The sequence below is a fragment of the Rhinolophus sinicus genome, chromosome 1, assembly GCF_057876585.1.
Source record: "Rhinolophus sinicus isolate RSI-liver-muscle chromosome 1, RSI-T2T, whole genome shotgun sequence".
Classification (NCBI taxonomy): Eukaryota; Metazoa; Chordata; class Mammalia; order Chiroptera; family Rhinolophidae; genus Rhinolophus; species Rhinolophus sinicus.
Window position 1 is genome coordinate 105,285,637 of NC_142501.1, and position 27,509 is coordinate 105,313,145.

Here is a 27,509-nt window from a genome sequence, read left to right on the forward strand (position 1 = left end):
AAGCACCTTTGAAACCAACAATCAAATATTTCTTGGATTTTCTATGGCATTATATAGTTTAGAATTGACTTTTGCAGCAGTATTGGGATTCATTGAAAATTTAGTGCATAGCACTTCCTTCCCAGCTGTGTCCGCAGTCTGTCTCCTCTTCTCTCCCTTCTTCCTTAAACCCCAGTGCTGAATCCTCAATGGTGAAAAGAAATTTTCAGAATAGTAGAGGAAAACATTTCAGATATAAGGAAGGGTGTACACAGATAAATGCATCAGAAGTAACAGTCATTGTGGAAACAATGAATGACGTTGCAGTTGAATCTTAGAGTGTTGTTCAAAAGGTACAATTACGAGGTAGAGAACAGAGTATATAGTGCGATTCGATATGTTTGTCCTGTATTTCTAAATTGCGTTTTGTTTCTGATTGTTTTTCCATCGATGTTCAATGAATGAATTGGTGGATTCATTTTTGACACGTTTGTATGCCTTTTACTTTGTGACATATTACCCAAATGGTTTGTTGAAGTGTGAGCTAATTAGAAGTATTTCTTAAGTAAAGTAAAGTATTCAGGAAAAGATTACGCTTAATTTGAACTCTCAATTGATAAGATGTTATTTTCTGTATCTATAAAGATGATAGCTTTTATCTGACTGTTCTAAGTAGTTCGTTTTAACTAATATGTAGACTTGTCAGCAGGACAACACCTAGGAATGACATCGGAGGAAGGGCAAGCGAGGCTTGATGGAAATGAAAAGAACTACACACGTGTATATAAAAATTAAGCTTAAATTTCTAGTATAATATGGTTTTCTGTGCTTTAATAATATAATAGAATCCAATTGAAATTACCTTTCAAGCTAGCCTTTTAGAGTCACACGGTCATAATTGAATGATATGTATAACATTTGAACTAGTTAGAAAACTTAAAATATTGTTAGCATCTATACATATTCACAGCTCAACTTTATCCTTGAATTGAGGCAAACAATAATAATAATAAAGTCCTGAATATTGTTTGCTCCTTTAATTTTTATAACTCCCTTACATAATAAAGAAAGTAACATCAAATATTGAATCACGTGATGAGACAGTTGAAATTATGAACCATGTGAAAATGATGGCCACTGATTCGGGCTCACGTGAAAGGAGTCAGTGGTTCAAAATGTGCAGTTCCCTATGGCTTGTCACTAAGGCCAAGGTTAGAGATGGATTCTTCCTTGTGACCTCTGTGTAATGGACGTCTGAGTCTACATTCAGAGAGAGAATGGGGTCATGCAATCAACTCAACTGACTTTTAAGAGAATCACGCCTTCCAGGATGGGACCTTTGGTTATTAGGGCACAAACAATAACTTTCTAATTCCTTTCATTTCAGTGTAGGAAATCAGTAAATGTGACTTAATTTTTGATCTGCTCTTATTAGTGGGTGTTGAATAAGTTAGAATTGGATGCAACAGATAACTATGTCAATGTATAACACTATCATAGTGTATAATTTGTATTAATATGTAGGAATTTACTTCTCTTACTGATTGATGTTAATGATGTGGGCTCCTAATTAAAGTTTGCCTATTCTCCAGTTATTAATCTTCAAAAGATATTCTTAAATTCACTATAGGGGCTCACTATTTAAGATGTGGTGTGGTGAACTATTTTAAGTGAGGAAGCCTCTGTGACATTAAAAATCATTTACTATTTCATTTTTGGGGTGGGTTTAACATATAAGCGATTGTTTAGTGCAAACGGTGACAAAATTAGTTTTGCGGGTTCATGTTTTTCTTCTAATTTAGACTAAGGCAACTTATTTTTCACTCTCTAGTTACAATCCAATAATTTAGGAATAAGTAAACGTAGATTAAGATTTTTAACAGTTAAATTTTAGTTACATTCTAATTTTTCTTTGTTCCTATTCGATTCTCTAGGTTGTACAAAAGGAAAACGACACGCAGAGGCCACTTTCTCAAGAACAGGACAACAGAATATTAGAAGATGCAATTCTGACCAATTGCCTTCAACAACAAAAGGAGACAAAAATAAATCTTAAGAAAATGAATTCTGAGGTATTTTGTTTAGTTATTTTCAAATACGTGTGTGCGTATTTGTGTATGGACATATTTTGAAAACCAATGTTGTACCTATGGGAATTCTAGAGGATGTTAAAGGTGTGTGTGTGTGTGTGTGTGTGTGTGTGTGTGTGTGTGTGTATTTTAGGGGAAGTGAGATTTTCCGTCCATTGCAATAAATGATATTCTTGACTGAAATCCATTTATGTCCAACAATCAAGTAGTGACGTTCCCAATGTCTCATCTATAGGGGAGGCTTTCAATACTTTTTACATGGATCAATGAGCTTTTTACAATCTCAAATCTATTGCTACTGAGAACAGAAGTTTCAGTTTGAGGCAGGGATTTCATCCCCTTGCTGTGTTAGCAGAGAGGTTAGTTTTCACTTCCACTGATTGTAAGGAGTAGAAGCATAGCCAGGTCAGAGACCGTCTTTTAGATCTCCTTGTCCTGCTTTTGAGAAAAGGAACAATTTGCTCCCAGTAGAGTCCTACTTCAGTACTAGGAACTTTTGAAGATATTGGATGCCACGATACATACTTAGTGATAATTTAGCGGTGAGTATTTTATTCAAAGAAGTCAGTGTATTTTCCCCTATTTCACATTTATTTCTCCTTTCAACATCATGAAAGGGAAATAACACTTATTGCAGCAGCAAATAATCTCACTATTTTCTAAGAAGAGCTCTATAATTTTTAGCTTATTTTCCCTGAGTATTTTGAAATCTAAGGCGTCTTTTGAATTTATATGTTTACACTAGAAGAGCAGCAAGCATACTATTGTAGAGTCCAAAGTCCTGGGGAAAATCCTGACCTTGCTCATCTTTTTAATCATTCTGTTCGAGATTGTGATAACGAAATGAGTTCATTGATGTATAAAGAAGTGCTTAGCGCAATGCCTAGATTTATCAGTGATTAGTAGATTTAATCTTATAGGTGACTCTGAAAATATTAGAAAGGTAAAATATATTTTGAGTATTCTTGGAAAAAGAATTCTAGGAAATGTAATCAGTCCAAATATATGCAGAGTGAATACTCTTACTGTGGGATAGGTGTATATTCAGACGGTAACCTCTATTTTAAAATGTAGTCAAACTTCTTACTCTTTTATTTCATGCCTTCTGGGTTTGCTGCCTTTCCAGTTCTGAGACTCTTAAAATTCTCTTATGATTTTAAAGTTCTCTTTTTCACTTTCATGGATTCAGCATCTTACATTAATTTTTTTTTAACTCTGGGGAATTTATGCTTGTATAAAGTTGGAGGTTTGCATTCAATGTTGTATTTTTCCAATGGGATATCCACTTACTACAACCTTTTCATTATATAAACATTTAGGTTCTTCTTTAATTTCAGACGATATCATGATATGCCGTTTCATTGAGTGCTAGCTACAAGTCTCCTTTGTTTTACTTAGGTTTCTGAGAGTTACGAAAAAGAAAAAGACCTGTTGCGTGAAAATCAGATGTTGCGGGATGAAATCGCCATACTAAGACTGCAACTGGACACACTGAAACCTCAGAATCAGGAAATGGAAAAAAAATACTTGAGGACACTGCAAATGTAAAACAAAAGGATGACCGTCTTCAAAAGATGATAAAACTGAATGACAAAACACTAACAAAAACAGTATTTGAATATAACAGACAGCTTAATGTTCCAACAGCCGACAATACAATGCTGAATTCTCAACTGGAGAATGAAAGTCGAAGCAAAGAAAGATTGAAAATAGAAGCGGAATCCGACCTTTATATGCTGGCTAGTGCTTCTCTCCATCATTATGAGCTTTGTAAGCAATTAATAAGACACCCACAAAATGCTTTCCAGGGATCAAGAGATGAATGCTTGCATTTCATGGACAAAATCAGGTTTGCTAGGTGTAACCTAAAAGAAAACACTGAGATTCTTTTTCAGCAACTTTCTAAAGCTCAAAGTAAATCCAATAGCTTAGACACTGAGCTCCCTCACACTAGATATGCTGTCAGAGAAAGGACATTGGTTTTTGAACCTGTACTGAAAGACCCAAACCAAACTCAGTGTCAAGAGGAGGACATTGAACACATGCATGAAAGGAAACAAGGAAAAGTGAGCACATATACTGGAGAGCCGGACTCCCCAAAGGAGAAAGGTTCTGACCTGCAAAGTGGAAAGATGCTTCTTCCACGGCAACTGGGTGATGCGTTCAACAAAAGTGACAATAAGGAAAACTCAGGAATGAATATTCAAGAGCAGCTTCAGCAGCTCAAAAAAGCGCTTCAAGCTGAATGTGAAAAACAAGATCGTATTGTGAAAGAGAGACATAAGGAGGCAGTCAACAAATTGAATCAATTGGAAGGAAGAATATGCCAGTATGAAAAGGATAAATCAGAAAGAGAAATAAGTATCCAGAAAGATAGTTTTCAAATTTCCTGAAAGAAAATTCAGTGTTCAAATATTTGATGATGGCTGAATGTTGAAAACTAGCTGAATATTAAAAATATATAGATTACAAATGTATTTGCTCTAACAGCTTAAAAGCATACATTGTATCCAGCCAATAAAACTTAGACCTGTGAGGTGCTTTCCTGTGAGTAAAGGCATTGTGTTGACTATGAAATTTTAAGGTATAAATTGTTGATAGATACACATTGATATGAATGATTTAGTCTTAGACCGCTTCACTAATAATTTTCATCTTTCTGTTACCACATTGCAGTACCATTATGAAGCAGATAAATGGAAATGCTCCTATGCAAACAGAGTTTTTAGAGATAAGGGTTCAATTAAGTGGATTAATAGCAATAGATAATTGGACAACTGTTAACCTCCGCCATATCCCAAACACACACACACACACACACACACACACACACACACACACACACACACACATTTGATAATTAAGAAGCATTTATTGATTGATTTCAATGAGAGAGCCACTGTTCTATGCTCTGTAGCCATAAAGCTGGGGTAGAGATGGGGGTGAGAATCTCAATACGTGATTTCTCCCTATGTCGCTTACAGAATAGAAAGAAAAAAGATCAAAACAAACAAACAGAACAAAGCCCCATGGGTGCAAGGTTGTATGCGCAGCAATCAAAGCCTGCTAATGTTATTATAGACACACAGGGATGGGGCAACCAACCCAATCTGAAGAATGGCTGGAGGAGGTTTCAGCTGAGCTGAGCCTCAAAGAAGAAAAGGATAGAAGCCAGGAACAGAGGAAGGGAATGGAAGTGGGCAGACAGCATGAGAAGGGTAGCAAGGAAAGACATACACGCAGTATGACAGGGACAACACTGCAAGGTGACTGGAAATGACACGGGTGCGGTGGGCATGAATGCGTAAGCTGGTAGGAGATGGGGATCGAATCTCCCAAGGGCATCTCAGCAGGGGACCAGCATGGTCAGGTCTCAGTTTGGAGCAGACCTCTTTGGCATGGGCTATGGAATGGCTGAGGCAAAAGAAGGTCGGAGCAGGATGCACAGGTTGAGAAAGCATCAATGGGAGCTGGGGCCAGTGTGCGTGGGAGCTGGCTTTTATCATCTCACAGAAGACAATTAAGTCTCCAGGAATTTGGGGGAGAGACTGTGAAACCTTGGATAGCTTGAAATCATCCACAGTAGGAATATTTGCTCTACAGAAATTAATAATTGCTGTAAAGCAAGGCATCCCTCCAGAGCAGGTGGTTAACCATTTACCAGCACATCACTGATGGAGGTAGAGATGCTAATAGATTCCAGAAAAGTTAAGAAGTAACAAGGGGCAAGCCTTGATGATTAATTCACTATGGGGGAAGAGTCAGAGGTGCCTCCAAATTTCTAATGTATACAAATGGGTGAATGTCAATGACGTGAGTTGCGATGGAGAATAGCGAGGACAAGACAGTTTGGCCAAGATAATGAATTTCGCGGTTGTAACATGTTGATTTTGAGATGCCAGCAAGCAATTGATTGCAGACGTCTGAAGCTTGGAGGAGGGTATGCGAAGGCCATGAGGGTCAGTGAGATTGTCCAGGGTGGGGAAGGAGAGCATAGAAGCATTAAGCATTAAAGGGTGCTGAGGGGGAGTGTCAGGAACACAAAGATTTCAGCTGTGAGCGAGCTCTCAGATGGGGCATTCGGAGCAGCGGGGAAAGCACAGAGCATGTGATCACAGGTGTCAAATGCAGCAGAGAGGGTCAATAAAATAATTCAACGGTAAGTACCTGTAAGTGATGTGTCCCATTTCACCATCTTGAGGTATAAAAAGTGACATTTCGGGGCCGGCACGGTGGCTCAGGTGGATAGAGCTCCATGCTCCTAACTCCGAAGGCTGCCGGTTCGATTCCCACATGGGCCAGTGGGCTTTCAGCCACAAGGTTGCCAGTTCAATCCCTGGAGTCCCACAAGGGATGGTGGGCTCCGCCCCCTGCAACTAAGATTGAACACGGCACATTGAGCTGAGCTGCCACTGAGCTCCCGGATGGCTCAGTTGGTTGGAATGCGTCCTCTGAACCACAAGGTTGCCGGTTCGACTCCTGCAAAGGATGGTGGGCTGTGCCCCCTGCAACTAGAAAAACGGCAACTGGACCTGCAGCTGAGCTGTGCCCTCACAACTAAGACTGAAAAAGGACAACAACTTTACTTGGGAAAAAAAAAAAAAAAGGTCTGGAAGTACACAGTGTTCCCCAATAAAGTTCTGTTCCCCTTCCCCAATAAAATCTTTAAAAAAAAAAGTGGCATTTCTTTAGTATTCAAACACCCAATCCTCTAATTATCAACCACCCATCCTAACATTCTTAGGGTTTCTACCTCATATAAAGTCAGACATGCTTACACGGTGTAGATATCTGTCCCAGAAAATGAATATATTACATTCTATTACCGTGTTTCCCCGAAAATAAGACCTATCCAGACAATAAGCTCTAATGCATCTTTTGGAGCAAAAATTAATATAAGACCCGGTCTTATTTTACTATACTATAAGACCAGGTCTTATCTAACATAAGACTGGATCTTATATTAATTTTTACTCCAAGAGACGCATTATCGCTGATTGACCGGCTAGGTCTTATTTTCGGGGAAACATGGTAGTTCTGTTTCTCTGAACAACCCTGACTAATACAAACAAAAAGCCTAAACTGAAATTAAGTTAATTTGGTGACATAGGACACCAAATACAATGAACCAAAAGGAATTCACGTTTTTTTTAGAGCTAGACGGAAGCTAAGAGTTCACCTGTCCTGGCCTCTTTACCTCACTGATAGAGAGGTAAGTCCCAGGGTACTCTGCCCCTTCCTGCGTCTCAGGCTGGGCCCAGGTAGCCTGACACCCAGGCCTGTGTCCCCCACTCCACCAGGGACTTCTGAGAAGAGAGATGTCTCATTGTGGAAAAAATAAATGAGATGGAAAACAGACAAATCACATGTGTGTCAACACTGACAGGTGAATTATTTAATCAGAAGCAAGAACTTATGCAGAAAATGAAGTACTGAGACTATTTCTCACTCCTCAAACATACATAGAAGATAATGACAATACTTTTCAGACCATGACAAAGCATTGTGATATCATGATTATTTTTCCAAATCACTGGCTCTGGCTAATTAAGACTTTAACAGAAAATTTTGCTCCAAGAACTCAACAGTTTTACAGCAAAACAGGGAATCAAAGATTTAATGTTAACTCCATGTTCTGCCTTGATTTGATAGCAAAGATGGCAGGCACTAAGACAGCTTCTCTGTATACGCAATGGGAAAGGAGTAGGAAGCCATTAATAAGTAGTATTATTACTATGGTATTCCTATTTAATATTCACAGAGGACCAACAATCCCCTAAAGGATAAATACCCAACTCCTTCCCAATGAGTTTATTGTTTCATGATTTAGGGACATAGGATGAAGGAGAGGAACAAGGACCCCCCCCACCCACACACACACATACACACACACACTCTGGCATTTCATAAAGCAGCGCCATTTTCCCTGGAATTCAAGATACTTGGCTGAATCTGCTGCAAATTGGCGGCAGTTGAGAGTCTACTCCCAGAGCCTCTTTCTGATGGAGGCCTCGATTACACACCTCACTCCTCAGACTGTACAGGCAGATGCTGCATATGAGTAAGAGGAAATCAGTCTGAGTCCCTCTTTCCAATTCATTCAGGTGTATGTCTAGAAGTGGGATTGCTGGGTCATGTGGTAATTCTGTTGAACTTTTCGAGGAACCCATCCTCAGAATATTTGGAGTCAATGGTGAACTGAATCTAAAGCTCAAAGGAAGCCCAGACCAGCTCAGCTACTGAGTAGATGTTGGCCCAACAGGAGAAGGGACATATCCTTTCTGGGACAATATGATTATTTACCTCAGGCTCTAATGTTCTTTTTGGTGTTTTTCTGCAACTCGACTGAAGGATAATTTACATGCCACAAAATTCATCCATTATAACTGTAAACTCAGTGATTTTAATTACACTAATAGTTGTGCAGTCATTACAATCCAGTTTTAGAATATTTTCATCACCCCAAAAATACCCTCGAGCTTGTTTGCAGTCAAAGCTACTCCCAGCACCAGCCAAGCCCAGGTCTGCTTTCTGTCTCTGTTTCCCTTTTCCAGACATTTCATATCTATATATATACAATCATGGTCTAGGTAGATCTTTTGGATCTGGTGTCCCAAGTATGAATATTAGTTTACTAGCTCAGATGTACATAAAAATATTACATAGCTTTACTTTCCACTCAGCCCGTGCCAGTAGGGATGTAGGGAGATCCACTGTCAGGCATCACTGCGGCCTGGAGTGGAGGTTCTCCTTCTCTAGGGTCTTGCAAAAATCTAGAAGGGCCTTCAGTACCATTGGAATCAGGACCACTTGTTCTTCAGCCCATTAATCTTGCTGCTGATACCCTCATTACCCAACACAAGGGTTCTTCTAAGGAGAAGGCAGGCTGCTCTATTATTTCCAGTGACAAGTGTGGACTCCAGAATCTGCCAAAACTGTGGGGCCAGGTTCTCTAGATCTAATAGATGCATCACACAGCTGTGTGACACCAAGAGCTTGCCTGGTGCGGCAGGGGCTCAGGAGACCACCAATCCCCACCCCTTCCACTCTAGAGTAGTCATTCTTCTCTCCAACTGCTGAAAAGCCCCCTACCCCATCCAGCCTATCTCCCCTTTCCCCACCATGACACCTGGGATATATAAGGTGTTTAGTGAGAATGAGCTCTCTCAAAAGGATGGTGCAAATGCCCTTGAAGTAGGAAACACAGGGATTAGCTGCCTTCTTCAAACAGAAGGAGCTAGGGGGTGGGGAGGAGCACAGAGATCATTTACATAAACGAAGGAGTACCTCCCTAAATACCCTACCACAAAACCACATCAGCGAACAGCTAAAAGCAAGGTACAGTTTCAGTTTTCTTAGGGGCACTTAGAGTCCATCTACTCCTGGAAGTGTGACAGAGGAATGAGGTACCGCCTGGACTAGTCAGGCTGAGAAACAAAGCCGGCTCTAACACTAGCAATCTAATAATACAATTAACACTGCACCAGGCATTGTTCTGAGCATTTTACATGCATTCTTCCTTTAATCCTCACCAGGACACGAGGCAGTAGGTGCTGTAGATTTCAAGCCTTTGCAGCAAGCTCTGATTCAGAATTCAGAATTGTTTGGATGTTAGCAAGGTAACACATGCCTGGAATTTATATAACATAACTCCCCAAGAGGATCTGAAGCACTTCTCATACAAACTAGTCAATGTGCCTTCAGGGAAACAAATAATCACAAGTGGTCTAAAGCCTGTAAAAGGCTTTATTTACATCAGTTTAGGCCAGGTTTTGTCTTTAAGTGAATTAAGAAAGGGTTTGGTTCTCGGAACTTTTTGTTATTAGGGATCCGTAGTCCTGCCCCCATTTTACAGAGAGCGAATGAGGCACAGCACCAGCGTGTAATTTGTCCAAGGTCACATAGCTGCATAGTAAGAAGTGGTGGAGGTGCTCAATGCCTCAGAGGCCCTTCCTGCTGGGAGCAAGGAGGTGGAGAGAAAATTCCCTTGACCACTTTCTGTACCAGAAACTCATCCCCAACCTTCCCACTCTGTAGCATGGGCAGCATTGCATATGAGCTTCCTCCAGTCCCACCCCCTATCCCCTACCCCCTCCCCAGCTTCTCTCATACTCAGTTCATCTTACCTTACTATGGTTTAAAATAGAAGAAAGCCCAGTGGAGTGTGACTCAGCCCAGGCACGCCTACCAGGCCCAGGAGGGGCGCTCTGGAAGTGAGTCTGGGGGCAGTTACTAACTCGCTAGCTGCCCCTGCTCTGCTCCCGGGGGTTAACCTCAGGGTGGTGTGAAGGGCCAGGCAGGAGGAGCCGGCCCGGAGCAGGCGGTCTAGATAGCGAAGCAGAATCCTGCGGGATCTTTCCAGGATGCCAGGAAAGGGAGCATATGCCTCTTGCCACTTGTATTAGGATTCCCCCGCATCCCCGTGCCTGCGGCTCATTTCCATCTCATCAGTGAGCAGCGTGGATGCTCATCCACACGCTGCTTATTCCCACTGATTTCAGCAGCGTCAGCTCCTTCATTCCAAAATCAAGGCTGCCAGGTATGACGTCCTTCTTGGTCTTCAGCGCAAACCGGCTCCCAGACACTCTTCCAGACCACCTGCAACCCCGCCCTAATTGCTGTTTTCCAGTCTTGCTCGAGGGTCCCATTGCCTGCCTGGTGCTCCGACCGCTGAGATCAGATGACTTCTGCGTCAGGTGTGCTCGTTCCTGCTCACCGTGCTTAGACTGCAAACTCGCGCGGTTCTCCCTCCTTCCTCGTCTTGTTTCCTTCCTTTTAATTCTGACAAATCCGGAAGCATCTTCCCTCCTCTGGTCCAGTAGAGCAATACCCCTGCTTCCCAGGTACAATCCAGGTCAATGCAGTAATCCCCCTGCCTGGGGCAGCTGACACATCCAGGAACAAAACCAGGTGTTTTGTTCCCTGGTAACAAAAGCGGAAAAAGCATCCCGCAGCCTTTCTGTTTAGAATTAAAGGTCTATTTTAAGCGTAAAATCAGGTGGAAAGCCACGCGTGCTCAGTTACCTACATCCAGATGTAAGGCTTTTAATAGAGATCGACGCCTAGTTCCAAGGATGCTTGGGACCATCCTCCTCTTTCCACGGGGTGCAGCGACCCCCTGTGGATATGGCTTTATATAGGGACCCCCGCGGGGAAGAACGACTCCGCACACATGGTTTAATTAATAATTTATTTTGATGAACGCCGTTCGTCACGGTTATCACACTGACACCTTGGCGCAATCCTCATTATCCCGGTCGGCGCCTAGAGCCAGCGGGAGTCGGCACAGGGAAGAGGGGCGGAAGGACACTTGGGGCAGGGCCCTCGGTGGGCTGGAGCCTTCGGAGGGCGGGGCCTGTCGGGGGCGGGGCGGCCTGTCGGGGCGGGGCCTGTCGGGGGCGGGGCCTGTCGGGGGCGGGGCCTGTCGGGGCGGGGCCTGTCGGGGCGGGGCCTGTCGGGGCGGGGCCTGTCGGGGCGCGGGGCCTGTCGGGGCGGGGCTCGGGACATTCCCCGCCGCGGCGGGGAAGCCCATACGGCAGTCAGCTGAGCGTCGCTGGGCGGGGTCGCAAGGCGGCAAGTCAGCCCGAGGCTCCCCGAGTCCCCGCCGCCGCCCTCCCGCGTGTCCTCTGGTCCGCGTTTGCATCCGGGTACCGAGCCTCCCCCGGCGGGCACGATGCCGAGGAAGCAGTGACCGGGAAAAGGCGGGAGCGCGCGCGCGGGGTGATCCGGGCCGGGGGCGGGTAGGGGTTGGGCGAGGCGGTGGCTCCTTCTCTATCTACCCTGGAAGCTGTTCCCGCAGACCCCTTCCCTGCCATCCTGAGCCAGTAGGGGAGTGGGTGGCGAGGGGTGGGGCGTCCCCTCCTGTGGGAGGGTTTCCAGTTCCCTGGGGATCCTCACCTGGTGGGAAAGGGCCGCGAGGGCGGCCATCCCTGAGCGCCCTTCCCCCCTCTGCACCGGCCTGGCTGGCGGCAGGTGACTTTCCTCTGTAGGTCGCAAACGTGGTTTAAAGTGATACCCTCCCGCGGGTTGGGAATCACTGTGCAGCTAGTGCCTCATTACAAGGGAAGTGGTTCAGGGTACACCTTTGGGAGACGTGAAAAACTGAAACTACTCGAGCTTTAGGAAACGGCCCAGGAACACTGGAGAACAAATGACTTCTCTCAGGTGGTGGGATACTGAACAGCCACCTGAAAGGAATCTTCATAAACCGTTGTGTCTAGTACGTGTGTGTGTGTGTGTGTGTGTGTAAATGTGTATATACATACTTTTATACTTGTATTTAGACAGAGAATGTGAATGTTTCATGAGGCTGAGGAATTGCTTTTACTGTTGGAGATGTGTAAGCTGGAGACAATAAACATGGAACAGAGAAAATGAAACCAGGTTCGTCTGCCTCCTCCACCAGGAAAACTGTTGTACGGAAATGTGTGCCACAGACATATTTAAGGAAAACCAAAGCTGTAGGCCCGTAAGGTGGTGGTAGGACATGGAAAGCCTGAGATCTGGTTCAGCAAGTGGCAATGTGAACGGCAAACCCCCCTTGCTCTTTGTCTAGGGGCCAGGCTAACCCTCAGGCCCTGCCCAGTCTGTAGTCAGCTGGGAGACCCTGAGGAGGCCGGGCCAGGGACCGCCCTGGAATGGACTACCCTGGAGAGAGGAGACAATGATTAGAGTCTTTGGGATGAACGGTCCGCTTTTCTACTGGGACGGTTTCAGTAGTTCTTTAGATACTGTGAACAGCATTATAAAAGTAGTGTCTTTTTGTAATTGACCTCAGGTTGCGTCTTATGCTATGGAATCCAAATAAACCCTCCAAAAACCAAAGGAAACTTATTGTTGAAAGGAACTGGTCATTGTATTTATTACCTTACTGTGGAAGCCCCCCCTTTAAGTAGATCTCCGAGCCCTGCTTCTTGTGAGTTTTCTAGATACTTGAACTGTGTGATATGTTCTTTGGAATCTATGGAACAGTAAATACAAAGGAAAAGGAAAAAAGTAAACTTTGTCTTTTTGAAATTAACATCTATTTCATGCAGAAAAAAATATATTACAAGTTTTCATTGTTTTCACTTTGATGTGCATGAGGATTGAATAACAGAATATATGTTATGAAATGATGTCCAGATACCTTTGCATTAAGTTGGTGCAAAAGTAATTGTGGTTTAAAAGGTTAAAAATGAATGCAAAAACCTCAATTACTTTTGCACCAACCTAATAGTAATATAAAAAACAGTACTAATTTTCAAGGTAAGTTTTAAAAGTTGAATTTAAGAATCTGGAAGTGAATGCCGTAGAACTGTAGTAAAACTCATAATACTAGCGTGTGGGTTTGTCACCTACACAGCAGGAAGTGTTTCATTAGTGTTAGACTTTAAAATACCTTGTTAAACTATATTTTCATATCATTTCAACAAACATTTCCTGAGGGCCTGCTGTGTGCCATTATCTGGGAAGAATGAAATAGAGACCATGGCCTAAGTTGGACAGGAAGATGGACGGGCATGGGGTGAACACTTTGCAGAAAAGGGCCAGGGAGGTGGAACACAGGTGGAACGCGCTATTGGGTACACAGAGGAAAGAACGGGACATCTCCTTGAGCTGGACATTGAACTGTCCAGTGGCTGTTTGTCAGGGCAAAAGGGGGCCATTCATTTGAAGCACAGGGTAAAACACAGATACAAGGGCGTAGAAGCAAGAGTGCAGGGAACTGTGAGCTCTGTAATGTCCTCTGGGTGTGAGTGGCATGGCGACAGGAGATGATATTGGTGACTAAGTGACAGATCCTGAAAGGCCCTATTTGTCTCTCAGGAAGGAGCTGGACCTCTGTCTTGTATGGGAAGGGTTTTAAGCAGCCAGATGAGCTCATGTTGGGGAAAAAAAACAGTGGGCTGAGAGGGAACGATCTGAGAGTCAGACTGTGTAGGAGGCTATGAAATTTCATTCAGCAAGTATTTGTTGGACCCCCAAATATACCAGGTAATGTCCTAGGTGCTGTGGACAAAATAGGCAGAAATCCTGTACTCTGTAGAGTGCAACGTTGATATCTATAGTCCAGACAATACAAGAAGGGTCTGACCTAAGCTGGCGAGGATGGAGAGGGGGCGGAAGTGACAGCCTTTGGTGACCCATTAGTGACCCATTAGACTTAGAGGAAGAGGAAATGGGAAGAATCAAACACAACTCCCAGGTTTCTGCCTGGATGATGAGGTGAAATCTATTTCCATTTTCCGTATATTAGCCAATTACAAAATCAGAATACCATTTCTGGCATAAAAGATGAGCGTTGTTTTTATCCCCCTAGAAGGATACGTAGTTAGAGTTATTTCCCCAGGATGGGGATGGGTTTAGTTGATGCAGTCTTGGAATGTTGTAGTCACACAACAGCCTAGCCAACTGTCCCCCCGTGTCTTTCCTTAAGGAAAGAAGAGTCTGTGAGACTGTGCCTTTCTGGGACTTTGTTCCATCCTCAAGTTTACACCTTAGGTCTCTCTGTCTGGTCCCCAAAAGAAGGTTTGCAGCCAAAGATGGCTAAGATATCTCACAGGAGATACAACCTAAGCCAGGCGGAACCGAGTGGGGACCCCCAATGAGCTGCCTTAGAAAAATATGGGAAGGGGCCTTGCCTCCCCTTCCCCCTGCCTGGGAAAAGCTGTTGCCGGCTCTGGCTTTTCCCTGGCACCTGTTTGTGAGAGAAGTTACAAAAACAATAAAGATCAGTTCTCTCCACTTAGCTCAAGGGCACTGTTACAAAATAACCTTAATTAGGACATTGTGGGACCTTGTGCTTCAGCTGTTGACTGACAAAGGGTACATACCTTAATTAGGACATTGTGGGACCTTGTGCTTCAGCTGTTGACTGACAATGGGTGATTGAGATAAATGTTTTTCTGTTATGATGTGTGAGTTTCAGAGACTGTGTAAGAAACAAGGTTGGTTTCTCTTGTTTTTGTATACCTATTCAATAAAAACCCCCAGTAGGCCTTATTCTGGGCTCCAGTCCTCTGAGACTGAGAGACCCCTGGCCTTCAGAGAGATTTAACTGCATTAAGTCTCTGTTTGTTTCTTTCTTAAAAACTTAACCCAAACCGCCCCTTCTCGCACCCTCACTGCCCCTGTTGCGCTGGATGTGACAGAATGTGACTCAGCTTCCTTGTGAACCCAAACCGGAATTTGCCAATAACCAGCTTTTGTCTCCGATCACCAAATAGGTTTTCACTGTTTAAAATTTCTTCATTCACATGGGGATTGAACCTATGAATACTTAATCAGCAAATTTGGAGAATCAACCACAACAGTGTAGGGTTAGACTTATTCTGTATTATTGTGCTTCCCCGAAAATAAGACCTAGCTGGACAATTAGCTCTAAAGCGTCTTGTGGAGCAAAAATTAATATAAGACAGGTATTATGTTAGATAAGACTGGGTCTTATAGTAAAATCAGACCGGGTCTTATATTAATTTTTGCTCCGCAAGATGCATTAGAGTTGATTGCCCGGCCAGGTTTTATTTTTGGGGAAACAACGGTATTCCCACTGGTCCAATGTCTAGTGGGTGGAAGTCAGTATAAGGCAGATTTAAGTTCAATACAAAATGACTTTCTGACAATCAGAACCATCCTGTAATATAATGGGCAGTTGCCTGCTAAGGTCATTGCTCATAGTTTCTGTCATTGATGTCATTTACGCCTGGTCTATATGACCATCTGCCGCAAAAGCCAGACAAGACTTATTTTGTCTTATTTTTCTTTTGTTCAAGACCAGGGTTAAATGTCTGATCCGCCATCTTGGGCCGCCAGAGCCAGAATAAGGAGTTGGACTGGATCATTTTAAAGCCCAACTCAGGGATGAGATTTAAGCTCATGCCTACAAAGTCAAGCCATTGCTGTAACTACAAGTAGTTAAGCAATTCCAGAATTTATCATTCTGGAGTTAAGAATGATAAAAATATATAATCGGGAATTCAAATAGTGGATCTGGGAATAAAATCCCCGAGATTTTGCTTTTGATCTTTGGACCTTCTATGTAGCTCTCTTTCTTCCTCATCAGGGAAATCTTGACAAATCCCGTGTTAAATTAATTCAGCATTCTGTAGTTAAATATCACCTTTGCTTGTAAATGACACATTTCAGGTCCACATTAGTTGGACTTTTATGGAAAAATCTGGAATCAGGTAGAACCTTGGAATAAATGGCTTAGTGCCAATTTCCATAACCTTTGAAGATGCGTTCAAGGATGTATAATACATCTCTGTTTCATTGAAAGTAGCTCTAGGTGTTGTCAAAAACAGGGTAAGTACTCAGCTTCTTCTAAGTGGCATTCTAGCAAGAGACTTTTCACATATGCACTGTACTGTGATAATTCATAATGAGGCCCCTTGAAATATTCTAAAATCATAAAGTTCTCTTTGAGTCACCACAAGTCAGTTAAATTGCTGTTAGTAATATTTTGGTACTAATTGACATGCTTATCATTTTGGTATTTACATACTTATATTCAGCATACAGGCTAACTGTTTATTTACTGTGACATCTGCATTACCAAATAAGTTTTCCTAACAGTGCTGAATAGCAAAGGCTTTACTATAACTAGGATAGGCATGTGTATTATTAGTGTGAGAGGGTGGCATGGCCCTGAGGCTGTTAGGGTGCATGTGTTGAATGGTATGGGTTGGACTGTGACCTTATTAGAAGCTTAAGAACACTTTTTGAGCTGAAAAGTACTGTAATGACCATTTGCTACATAAGTCACATTTGCTAACCATCACAAGAGGTCAGGTGACATCTGGAGGTCACACATCTGGTTATTGGCACCCAGTGTTTATTCTATGTCTTCCTTAGTATAACCCTATTTTTTTCCTGGTGTCCTTATAAAATCTGGGCAACATGGAAAAGTGAGAAGCACCAATGTAATAATTAGAACCTGTTTAACTTCTTTGTGGTGTGTCTGAAGACTTGGTAGAGGCATAAAGGATAGTCAAAGAGGAAAAATATCTGGGTGGTTTTCTTTCCTCCCTCTCTCCTCCCCTCTCCTTTCCTTCTCTTTCCCCTCTCTTGGAAAAACTATTAAGGAGAAATGTGTGCATATAATAAAATGGAACGAAACACATTTGTGGATACCTGCTTAGGTACTTTTTCAAAAAATCTGTAAAATATTTCCATTTACTTTTTCGAAGTGTAGTGTAATCACTGAATACCTGAGGAAATTTAATGTGGACAAGTAAATGATACACGTTACAAGGATTTTATCTTTCGGTCTATTACCTAGAATTTTAGTATTCCTCTGCAAAATTGATGGGAACACCGATACTAAGTAAAAACCCATTTTATGAAATGTTAGCACCAACATCATTCTGTATAAAACTGAATTTTACAGAAAGCCAGAAACTGGCTTTATTCAAATTATTTTTGTCCAAATTATTTTATGCAAAATAATCCAGATTATTTTATTGTGGAAAACAAAAGCAGTTCGTTCTCGTCCCCTGATACTATCAGAGAGCACACGTCAGCAGTATCCTCTTTGCTAAACGAATTGGGATATGGGGCACATTGGTGACTTCAACGGCTCACACTTGAATATTGTACTTTATCAGTGTTTTTTCACTTCCCAACATTGCCATCTTCATTAAAGAATCTCATGAGAATGCCTTTCCTTGTGCTAGCTGCCCTAGGGAGACGTCACACAGGTGACACTGTTGGGGGCCTGCTGTCCCATCAGTAGTAGCTCCATCTCTGATTTCCTACAAGTACCTTTAGACCAAAGGCAGGTCGCCGGTCTCCTGGTTCCAGGGGACCCCCAGAGAGCCCAGGTGCCGCCTCCTGTTGGATCGGGTGGAAGTACCGCCCTGCATTAGTGTGTTTGGTTGCCTTTTCTTGTATGGGCACTGGGAGAGCACTCTTAGTCGTGATGATGCAGTGAGACATCAGAGAGTGGACTTCTCTCTCCTCGTCTTCACTGACTGCAGGGTTTCGTGAAAAGGCTTATCATCTTCTTCATGAAATGTGTAAAAGAAAATGTTTGCCTGTAGCATGTAGCCAGTCATGAGAAGAGAGTTCTGTTTGCCCAGGTGATAGGCCCCACAGAGGTGGAGTGGGGATACACTTGTCTCTTATTGACGTCGGCTTTGCCCCCGCTAGAGGTTAATGGTATGCTTAAAACAGTCTCAGAACATGCAATAACTAGGCGAGATTTCTTAGTCTTTTTAGTGTGCTTTGCAAAATGATCCAATATTGAAGCCTAAATATTCAGTCATCCCTTTATGGTCCTATAGGTCTGGGTTTGGAGTCATCCTTGCTACTTGGTTGTGCCTCTTAAGTGACCTTGGAAGAGCTATAAAACCTCAGTGAACTCAGCTCTGTCACCTGTAAAATAAATATAATTGAGTTTCCGTGAGGATTAGAAACTGACGTGTCTGATGCAGTGATTCGGGACATAGTGAGTATCTGAAATGTGTTAGTTCTCCCTTTCTTCTTAGCCAAAAATACAAGAAATAAAATATGGAGGTTAACAGCTTATTGAAATATACTTAACATACCATGCAATTCACCCACAATATGGAGACTCGAATGGAATGATGTGCATGGGAAAATCAGCTTATTGATGCTTTGCCCATATCCACAGATATACATATATTTACATACATACATATATATATATATATATATATATATATATATATATATATATATATATGGAAATCCTCTTGAATGACTCTTGCTAAGATTCCTGATCATCATGATGCCGTGCCCTTTTGCCCTTTTTTTCCTCCTCCATTTCCCAGCTCCTCACTGTACCCCTTTACACACCCATATGCACAGGCATCCAAGTGCACACACATACACACTGAGCTAGGATAGCCTTTGTTTAAAAGAGTCAAAAAATATTCAAAATATGATGGGAGGGAAAGTAGGCAACTTTTGGAATACATATTAGCAATTGCTAATGGATTTGGGGGGATTCATGGGGAGCCCTTGCAGAGGACGGACAGCTATATTTTCTGTTTGTAACTTTTCCATAGGATCTGTTGCCATGTCCCACCAACAGCTTAACTGCCTAACTGAAAAGGGGGACAGCCCCAACGAAACCACAGGAAATGGACCCCCCAATCTGGCTCACCCAAACCTGGACACATTCACCCCAGAGGAGCTGCTGCGGCAAATGAAGAAGCTGCTGATGGAGAACCATCAGCTGAAAGGTAAGCAACACCTGGCCCCCGTGTTTCTCCATTCACCCTGGACCTTCCTGAATATAATACCCTTTGTAATAAGGCTTGTTGGTGAACTCCCTGCTCTCTGTCTGGTTCCCAAGGAGCAGAAAGAGCACAGAATTAAGCTTTCAGTAAGGCTAAAGCTGCTTTCATTGTTTACTTTTGGGTGAAGGTAAGAATAAAAAGTATTTTATGTGTCTCAGGGAAATGGCATAATGACATTTAGCTAATTTGAAAGGAAACAGAACGAAAGAAAGGAAACAGAACGAAAGAAGGCTGCTATTATTGTAGAGTTAGTCCTAAATATCATTACTTTGTTAAGAGGAAGCATTCTAATATCTCAAGCCATGGCTTTTGGCAGGACCTGTGTTTGAATCTGGTTAGTCTTTGTAGTTATACACAGGTACTTGTGCTATATGGAGGTACCCAAATCAATTTTATTGTCTTGAGTCTTATGAGGACTAGAAATACCCTTAGACCCGCTGGTCCTGTCTGAAAACAAAAGCCCCTCATCTTGCTACAGTCTTCTTCTGGCTGACCCTTAGGCCCAGGCCCAACATGGCATCTTTAGATCCAGAGCCTCCTGGTGAAGGGGTCTGAGGGGCAGTGAGATTCATGAAGTCAGGTTCAGTCCCCTGGTGTGTGACACCCTCACTCTGAACCCCATACAGAAGCCATGAAGCTAAATAACCAAGCTATGAAAGGACGATTTGAGGAGCTTTCAGCCTGGACAGAGAAACGGAAAGAAGAACGCCTGTTATTTGAGATCCAGAGCAAAGAAGCCAAAGAACGCCTAATGGCCTTGAGTCATGAAAATGAAAAATTGAAGGAAGAACTTGGAAAACTAAAAGGGGAAAACAGAAATGTCATTCCAGGTGAGCAGACTGATTGGCTGTGATTTTATTTTACTAATATTTGTAGTATCTTATTTGTAGAACCTTATTTGTCTGGACTTCTAGATCAAAGCCTTTCATGGTTCAGGTTAGACAGATGTTTTGCATTACCTTGAAAGAAGTGTTCTTGCTGAGAAGATTGGTTGCAGTTTTAAGGGCCATGAATAATCACTGTTGGGGGAAAGAAATTTGTAAAGCTTTGACCGTATTGATTATAGTCAAAAGAATGTTGCAGTTATAAACTAACATTTTGTATTCATTACAGACAGTGCAGAAGGACCTCTACCTAGAACCATCCAAGTGTGTTTTTAGTGTGTGTCTGTGATATAAAATTGCATTTTAAGAAATCTGTTACTCAGAAGTGTTACTTGTTGACCTTGTCCTTCCTCTCTGTCTAAGATAGATTCATCACTTTTCATTGTACATTTACTTCTGAAAGATGGTTTAAGAAATGTCATCTTGTGATAGAAGATTATACAGGGTTGCCGTGTTTTCACTGACCCAAAGAACCTGGGAAATACGCTCACAGCCAAGAGTGGGTATCAAAGATGTTAGTGAAAAACAAAGCAGAGCAGATGTGCAGCCTCTGCCTGGTTGCTCGCGCTCACTGGGTATTATTTGTTTACATGGACACAACTGCTGTTCATTTTCTTCCAAACCTGGATCTTAACTCTTTGGAGGACAGAGCACTGGGTTGATTCAGGGAGGACGTAACTCCAGATATCAGTGATCTTTCTTGAGACTTTACCTTGAACTTTGATGATCTCTAATTCCTTGAATGGGTAAAGAATGTGAACAGAGAAATAAAATGGAAAGAAAGTAATGAAAAGGGGATGGTATAGAATAATCTAAAGAATGAAAAGTTGTTTAGAAAAGTATCAGTTGGTATCAGTGATCTACTCATCAACTCGTGCTCGTGAGACAATGGAAACATTGAGCTTTAATACATTCATGTTAGTGTTGGAAATGTTTCACTGTGGATAAGGCTTACCACATCTGATGCTTCAACGTGTCTTCCAGTTGGAAGAGCATTAAGTCACGTTTGGGGGGAAATCGCTCATTGTCTGAATGTTTTTGAGGTGTAATACTCTGAAGAAATGATTACACCTGGGACATATGAGTAATTTTCTATTCTCTGGAAGAAAATGTCTTATATGGTTTTCCTCCCTTGGCTTTTGGGAGGTGAACTGACAGTTGGCTTCAGCCGGCTGGGACCTAGCACATTGAAGCCAAAAAGGAAGCTTCCAGAAGCAGTTTGAGACTGTCTGCCTGGAGGTTTTCTTACAGAGCCCAGCATTGGAAGAAGTTGAGATCAGAAGTTGAAACTGTGGACAGCTTGTGTCAGTGTAGGCGATCTGTCGAAGTGAGCTACAAGCAGGACTCAGAAACGAGTCCTTGGGACACAAGACTTGGGTATTTGCGACAATGAGATACTTGGGGCTCTTTAATACCCTTGGTCATCAGCCTTCTCCCCCCCAAACTGTGCCTCCCGGGCTGACCCCTTGCCTCCCTTGAGGTGGTTTTTAGGTGGTTTTGAGGTTAGGCGGTCATCTTCCTCACTTAGTAAATCTCTCAAGGCCTGGGACTTGTCTCACTCATGCTGGCCCATGTTTGCCACTGTTCCCACAGGGGGGAATCCCCCCTCAGCATCAGGGCTTCTCAAGTGTTTTGTCCTACACAGGGAAGAGAGTTGGAAATTTCCTCTAGAGATCTGCCTTCCTATCCTCAGGGTGAGGCAGAGGCATTAATGGTTCTGTTTGATTTCACTGAATTATACTTTATATAATGTCTCTACAGAGTAGTTTTTAAATTTTAATTGCAGACTGCTAGGCGAAGGTCATTAGACAGGCTTTTCTTCTTGGATTATAGAATGGGATATCAACTGGGCACGTTGCTAGGACAGTAGGATGGAGATATTATCTAAATACAGAGAAAGACAGAGAAGTTGCTGTGTTTCACAAAGTCAATGGTAAGTGACTAAAAGTGAGGACAGTGTGACAAATGGTGGAATTGGGGCTGAGATCCTAGAAAATAAACCATGGGAGTTCTAGTCCAGGAAGTCAGTGAACAGACTCTCGGGGGTAAAATAGAGAGACATTTAAAGTGTTAGAGTACAAGGTGTCTATGGCCAAACAAATAGATTCATATTTTCTCAAAGGCATTTAAGAGATGCTCAGAATTGTGAAAAAGAAAATTAACCTGACAGTCGGAGGTTCTAGTGTCACGGCCTTATAGCCCTGGTCCTCAGACACTTGTTTAAAACTTCATTCCAGGAACATTCTTTTATAAGGAGACAGAAAAGTCAAATAAAGCTCTAAGCCTCTTCCTTTTTAAAAAAAATAAAACTCTATTTCCTACCTTCCTGCCAAGGTAGTTTTAAAAAATCCATTCCATAAAATGTTCTCTGACAGATCAGGTGGGTAAATGTGAAGATTCCTAATGATCCTATGTAGTCTTGCCTTCATCTGTCTGCTTCCTGGTTCCAGGCTCAGTGGTACCTTTCCTTGTATGTTGTCCTTCCTTTACATGTACGTTTCTTTGGTGTGAGTCATTACTAAGAGAGATGGCACAGGCTCTTAATCTTTCCTTGCAGACCTGACTCTTCCGTTTCACAAGGAGTTGCTTTGCTCAAAGTCCTGTGCTAGTTTCCCAGCAAGGAAATGCTGCAAATGAAGGAAGAGCATGATCTCGATGGTAGGAGGGGCACCTCCCTGCTGCAAGCTAATACCCGTCCATCAGTTTTTAACATTTCATGGACGAGCTGGTTTATGTTCCAGGCACATGCCCTTCTGATACTTTTTGGTTCCACTGCGAACCTTTGGGCCTGGTTACCATCCCTTAGGAAAGCTGTCACAGAGAGGGGTATGTGTGCGGTGCATGTCAGTTTTCTGATGTGTTGCCTCCTCTGACAATCTCAAGTGTACATATTTCTGGTGGTGCCATGCCCTCAAGAGTAGTGAAGGTTTCCTGAGGAGGAAATCAGAGAGGCCGAGAAGGTCAGAGCTGGAAGAGACCAGAGACCCTGTGTGCCATGTCTTTCTTTCTAACTCAAGTAAACTGAGGCCAAGACATTAAGTGAATGTGCTCATGGCAGCACGTACACTGATTAGCTGAGTGTGGAGTCGAGTCTGTTCTCCCTGCTCCCAAGTAAAACCTTGCCTCTAAACAGGGTCTTTCTTCCGACTTTGTCGTATGCAGTGATTGCATCTGGCTGAACACAACACGTACTTGATGTATTGGTGAAATATTAATGTTTATAGAGCCTGAAATTTAATTTTTTTTGAGCTTTCATACCAGCCTCTGAACTTTTAGTTTGCTTATTTCTCACCAGACTTAAGTTTAGCATCTTAAAGCACCAACCCAGAGTATTATAGTATCCAGACTATATACCTGGGAGAATTTTGGACCTTTCATTGTGTTTTGCTGTTACTGTGCCAAGTGATGTCCTTGATGCTTTGGCTTCTAAGTGGACATGACAGGTATGGGGAGCGAGGGGGTGGGTGTGCACTTGTGGAGTAAAGTAAAAAAGCAAGAGGTTGAATTTTGGCAGCATTTTATCCTTATTTTCTGATATTCTGGACTAAAATTTGCAAGTCTACCATTGCCAAGGTCTGGTTGGTTATTTTCATAATATCAGATTATTCCAGCATGCTGAGGAAGCCTTTCTTTCATGAGGTGATTTTAATTTGCTATTATTTGAATACAGTAAAATGATATGAAAATGTTATGTCAAAATAAATTGCCAAGGACAAGCTGGAATATTCTGTTATAAAGCATAGGTGACAAAGATGTTGAAAAACTGCCTTCCCAGTGGGTGTGGAGCACTTGAGTTTGAAAGCCAGGTTCTTAGTTTGATTAGTTAATTTGCTTTGTTCCTCGTCATTTCCAGGACCCCACTGGGGACCCCAAGGCAGTAGCAGAACAGGAAGTAGAACAGCTAAAGACCCAGGTGGCGTGCCTTCAAGCTGAAAAGGCAGATCTGCTGGGCATTGTGTCTGAATTACAACTCAAGCTGAACTCAAAAGCACTCTGAAGACTCCTTTGTTGAAATTAGGATGGCTGTAAGTGTTTTGGCTTTGGTTTTGTTTTAAGCAAATTACAAAACCTCACCTGGACAGTTGATACAAATACCACCATTTCTTTTCAACACAGAGGAGCCAAGTAGTGGGAAAATTTCAGTGTAGCAAAGATAAATTGGCTCTTATTTCTTAAGTATCACATAATGCTTGTAAGGGTGATCATTGCTGAAATGGAAAAATATCGACTACCTTTTATGACAAAAGAGATCGTCCTTCTTTTTTCCAGTATGTCCTGACAACCGGCCTTCTCAGTATTTAACAACCGGTAAGTCAGTGATTAGTTGCCAAGACTAATGTTTTCTACGTGGGTATCAGGTTGACGAGTTCCTCCTAACTAAGGTAGGGCTGAAACCTAGAACTAAAATCCCTGATACCGGAACATCCTGGCTTGATTTACATACTATGTAAGATATGATGAAAGCACATCCCAAGACTCAGCATGTGTTTTTCTCAAAGAAGTAAGTTAATCTTCATTTTCAATAATCACAAGAAATAGGGGTGTAGACAGTATAAAATTGATTCTGAAAAAATTAGGTGGTTTGTGGGGAGAGGGAACAGTAGATTTGTCTTTCTTTCATTGTTTGTCAAGTTTAATATGTCACGTAACTTGTGTTTTCTAAACAAACTTAAACTGACAGCCAGTAAGGAGAGGGGAAGTGTGTAAGAAGTGTGACCCAGGAGAATTGAGAAGCAGCAAGGAAATTCAACCCGAATTGGAAAATTCGCCCTAGAAAATGAAAATAAGCTGTAGTTCAAATGTAGGTCAAAACACTGTGGATGAGTGAGTGGTATGACAAAGGCTCTCCTTCAACCCTGCACCAAATGGCTCTTAACCCACTTACTTGCTGAGCCAGGAACTGAGCCTGTGCCCCAGTTAGGTTTGGCAATTTGCAAGATACCAATATTGTTTGTTTTACTTTTTATCACCACTAAGTTCTTTTTTAAAAACCAGTTTTGCTGTCACACAGTTTAAGATTCGGTTTTTCCACAACTCTGTATAGAAAAACTGCAGCTCCTGGGCCACGCCCCACCTGCTTTTCCTGCTTCCCCAGATAACCACTTTCAACAAATTTAGCTGGTTCTTTCCATATTTACCTCCACATATCAGGCTTAAATTGCCACTTAAAATATCCCCCCTGTTTTCAACATAGTTTATTGATCTCCCACTATGAAGGATGAATATTTAACTGTCTTTCATCCCCATCATCGTCATCACACACACATGCTAGACTCACTAAGATAAAAAGAGAGAAGACACTAATTAACAAAATCAGAAATGAAAAAGGGGAAGTTATCATGGGTGCAAATAGAAAGGATCATCCGAGAATACTATGAAAGACTGTATGCCACCAAATCCAATAACCTAGAAGAAATGGACAAGTTCTTACATACATACATATAGCCTTCCTAGGCTGAACCATGAAGAACTGGAAAATCTAAACAGACCGATCACCAGTAACGAAATTGAACCAGTCTTCCAAAACCTTCCCAAAACCAAAAGTCCGGGACCAGATGGCTTCACCAGTGAGTTCTACCAAACCTTCAAAGAGGATCTAATACCAATCCTGCTCAAACTCTTCCAAAAAATTGAAGAAGAGACAGTACTCCCTAACTCATTTTATGTGGCCAACTTTACCCTGATACCAACACCTGGTAAGGACAACACAAAAAAGAAAACTACAGACCAATATCTCTGATGAATACAGATGCAAAAATCCTAAAACAAAATTCTAGCAAATTGAATGCAACAATGCATTAAAAAGATTATCCATCACAACCAAGCAGGGTTCATCCCAGGGGCACAAAGATGGTTCAACATCTGCAAATCCATCAATGTGCTACATCACATAAACAAAATAAAGGACAAAAATCATATGATTATATCAATTGATGCAGAAATAATCAACGAATATGGTAAAGCTGCCGGCTACAAAATCAACGTACAAAAGTCCATTGCATTCCTATATACTATCAATGAAATCTCAGAAAAAGAAATGCAAAAAACAATGCCTTTTGCAATTGCAGCAAAAAGAATAAAATACCTAGGAATAAACTTAACCAAGGATGTGAAAGACCTATATGCTGAAAACTACAAGACATTTTTAAAAGAAATTGAAGAAGACTCAAAGAAATGGAAAGACATTCTGCGTTCATGGATTGGAGAATCAACATAGTTAAAATGGCCATATTACCCAAATCAATATACGGATTTAATATAATCCCCATCAAAATCCAAATGGCATTTTTTAAAGAAATAGAACAAAAAAATTAATCAGATTTGCTTGGAACCACAATAGGCCCCGAATAGCCAAAGCAATCTTAAGGAAAAAGAACAATGCTGGAAGTATCACAATCCATGACTTCAGCTTGTACTACAGGGCAACAATAATCAAAACAGTATGGTATTGGCAGAAAAACAGACACGTAGACCAATGGAATAGAATTGAGAACCCAGAAATAAAACCACATAAATATGGACAGATAATTTTTGAGAAAGAAGCAAAAATGCAATGGAGAAAAGGTAGCCTCTTCAATAAATGGTGCTGGCAGAATTGGAAAGCCACGTGCAAAAGAATGAAACTGTACTGCTATCTGTCACCGTGTACCAAAATTAATTCAAAATGGATCAAAGACTTAAGCATCAGACCTGAAACAATAAACTGCATGGAAGAAAACATTGGCACTAAACTTATGGACCTTGGGTTCACAGAGCATTTTATGAATTTGACTCCAAAGGCAAGGGAAGTAAAAGCTAAAATAAATGAATGGGACTATATGAAACTTAAAAGCTGCTGCACAGCAAAAGAAACCATCGACAAAATAAAGAGGCAACCAACTGAATGGGAGAAGATTTTTGCAAACAGTGCCTCCGATAAGGGGCTAATATCCAAAATATACAAGGAACTCATGCAACTCAACAACAAAAAACAAAAAAACAAAAAGTAAGAGAAGATTACAGACAGCATTATCGAATTAAGACTTTTTTTGTTGAAAAAAATGCAGTGATCATCTCATTAAACATTCACAGTGTGAGATGTGATTTCTCCTTAACCTTGGGAATCAATTCTTCTTGGAAAGCAATTCAAATTACCATAAAACATTTGTAGCTGACTGAGGCCTAAGTTACTCAAGATGAGTTACTTGTAACTCCCTACAACTTCTTAAGAAATTATGGAGAGTTAAAATGGGGAACAGATGAGAGACTATCAACTGAGAGGTGACTTGTAGTCATTTTATAGAAGAAAGTTTTGAAACAATCATTCAAGA

General features: G+C 41.9%; 1 protein-coding gene and 1 long non-coding RNA gene across 2 annotated transcripts; both read left to right on the forward strand.

Annotated features, from left to right (window-relative positions):
* Nucleotides 1–438: 438 nt before the first annotated feature.
* Nucleotides 439–3,494, forward strand: LOC148759158 (uncharacterized). Its single transcript, XR_016021354.1, has 3 exons — nt 439–759; nt 1,914–2,051; nt 3,468–3,494. It is a non-coding gene; the product is annotated as an uncharacterized LOC148759158 (long non-coding RNA).
* Nucleotides 3,495–11,607: 8,113 nt separating this feature from the next.
* Nucleotides 11,608–26,225, forward strand: LOC148759159 (optineurin-like). The gene is made up of 4 exons (XM_088800896.1): nt 11,608–11,789; nt 19,082–19,258; nt 19,942–20,145; nt 24,053–26,225. Exons 2-4 carry the CDS (start codon nt 19,093–19,095, stop codon nt 24,130–24,132), a joined length of 450 nt encoding a protein of 149 aa, XP_088657022.1. The 5' UTR covers nt 11,608–11,789; nt 19,082–19,092; the 3' UTR covers nt 24,133–26,225.
* The last annotated feature ends 1,284 nt before the right edge of the window (nt 26,226–27,509 follow it).

Bases quoted from the DNA above. Each gene is read 5' to 3' on its own strand.
- LOC148759159 (XM_088800896.1), top strand. From the start codon at position 19,093: ATGTCCCACCAACAGCTTAACTGCCTAACTGAAAAGGGGGACAGCCCC. The intron at 19,259-19,941 runs GTAAGCAACACC...AACCCCATACAG, and splicing joins GGAGAACCATCAGCTGAAAG to AAGCCATGAAGCTAAATAAC. The intron at 20,146-24,052 runs GTGAGCAGACTG...CGTCATTTCCAG, and splicing joins AAACAGAAATGTCATTCCAG to GACCCCACTGGGGACCCCAA.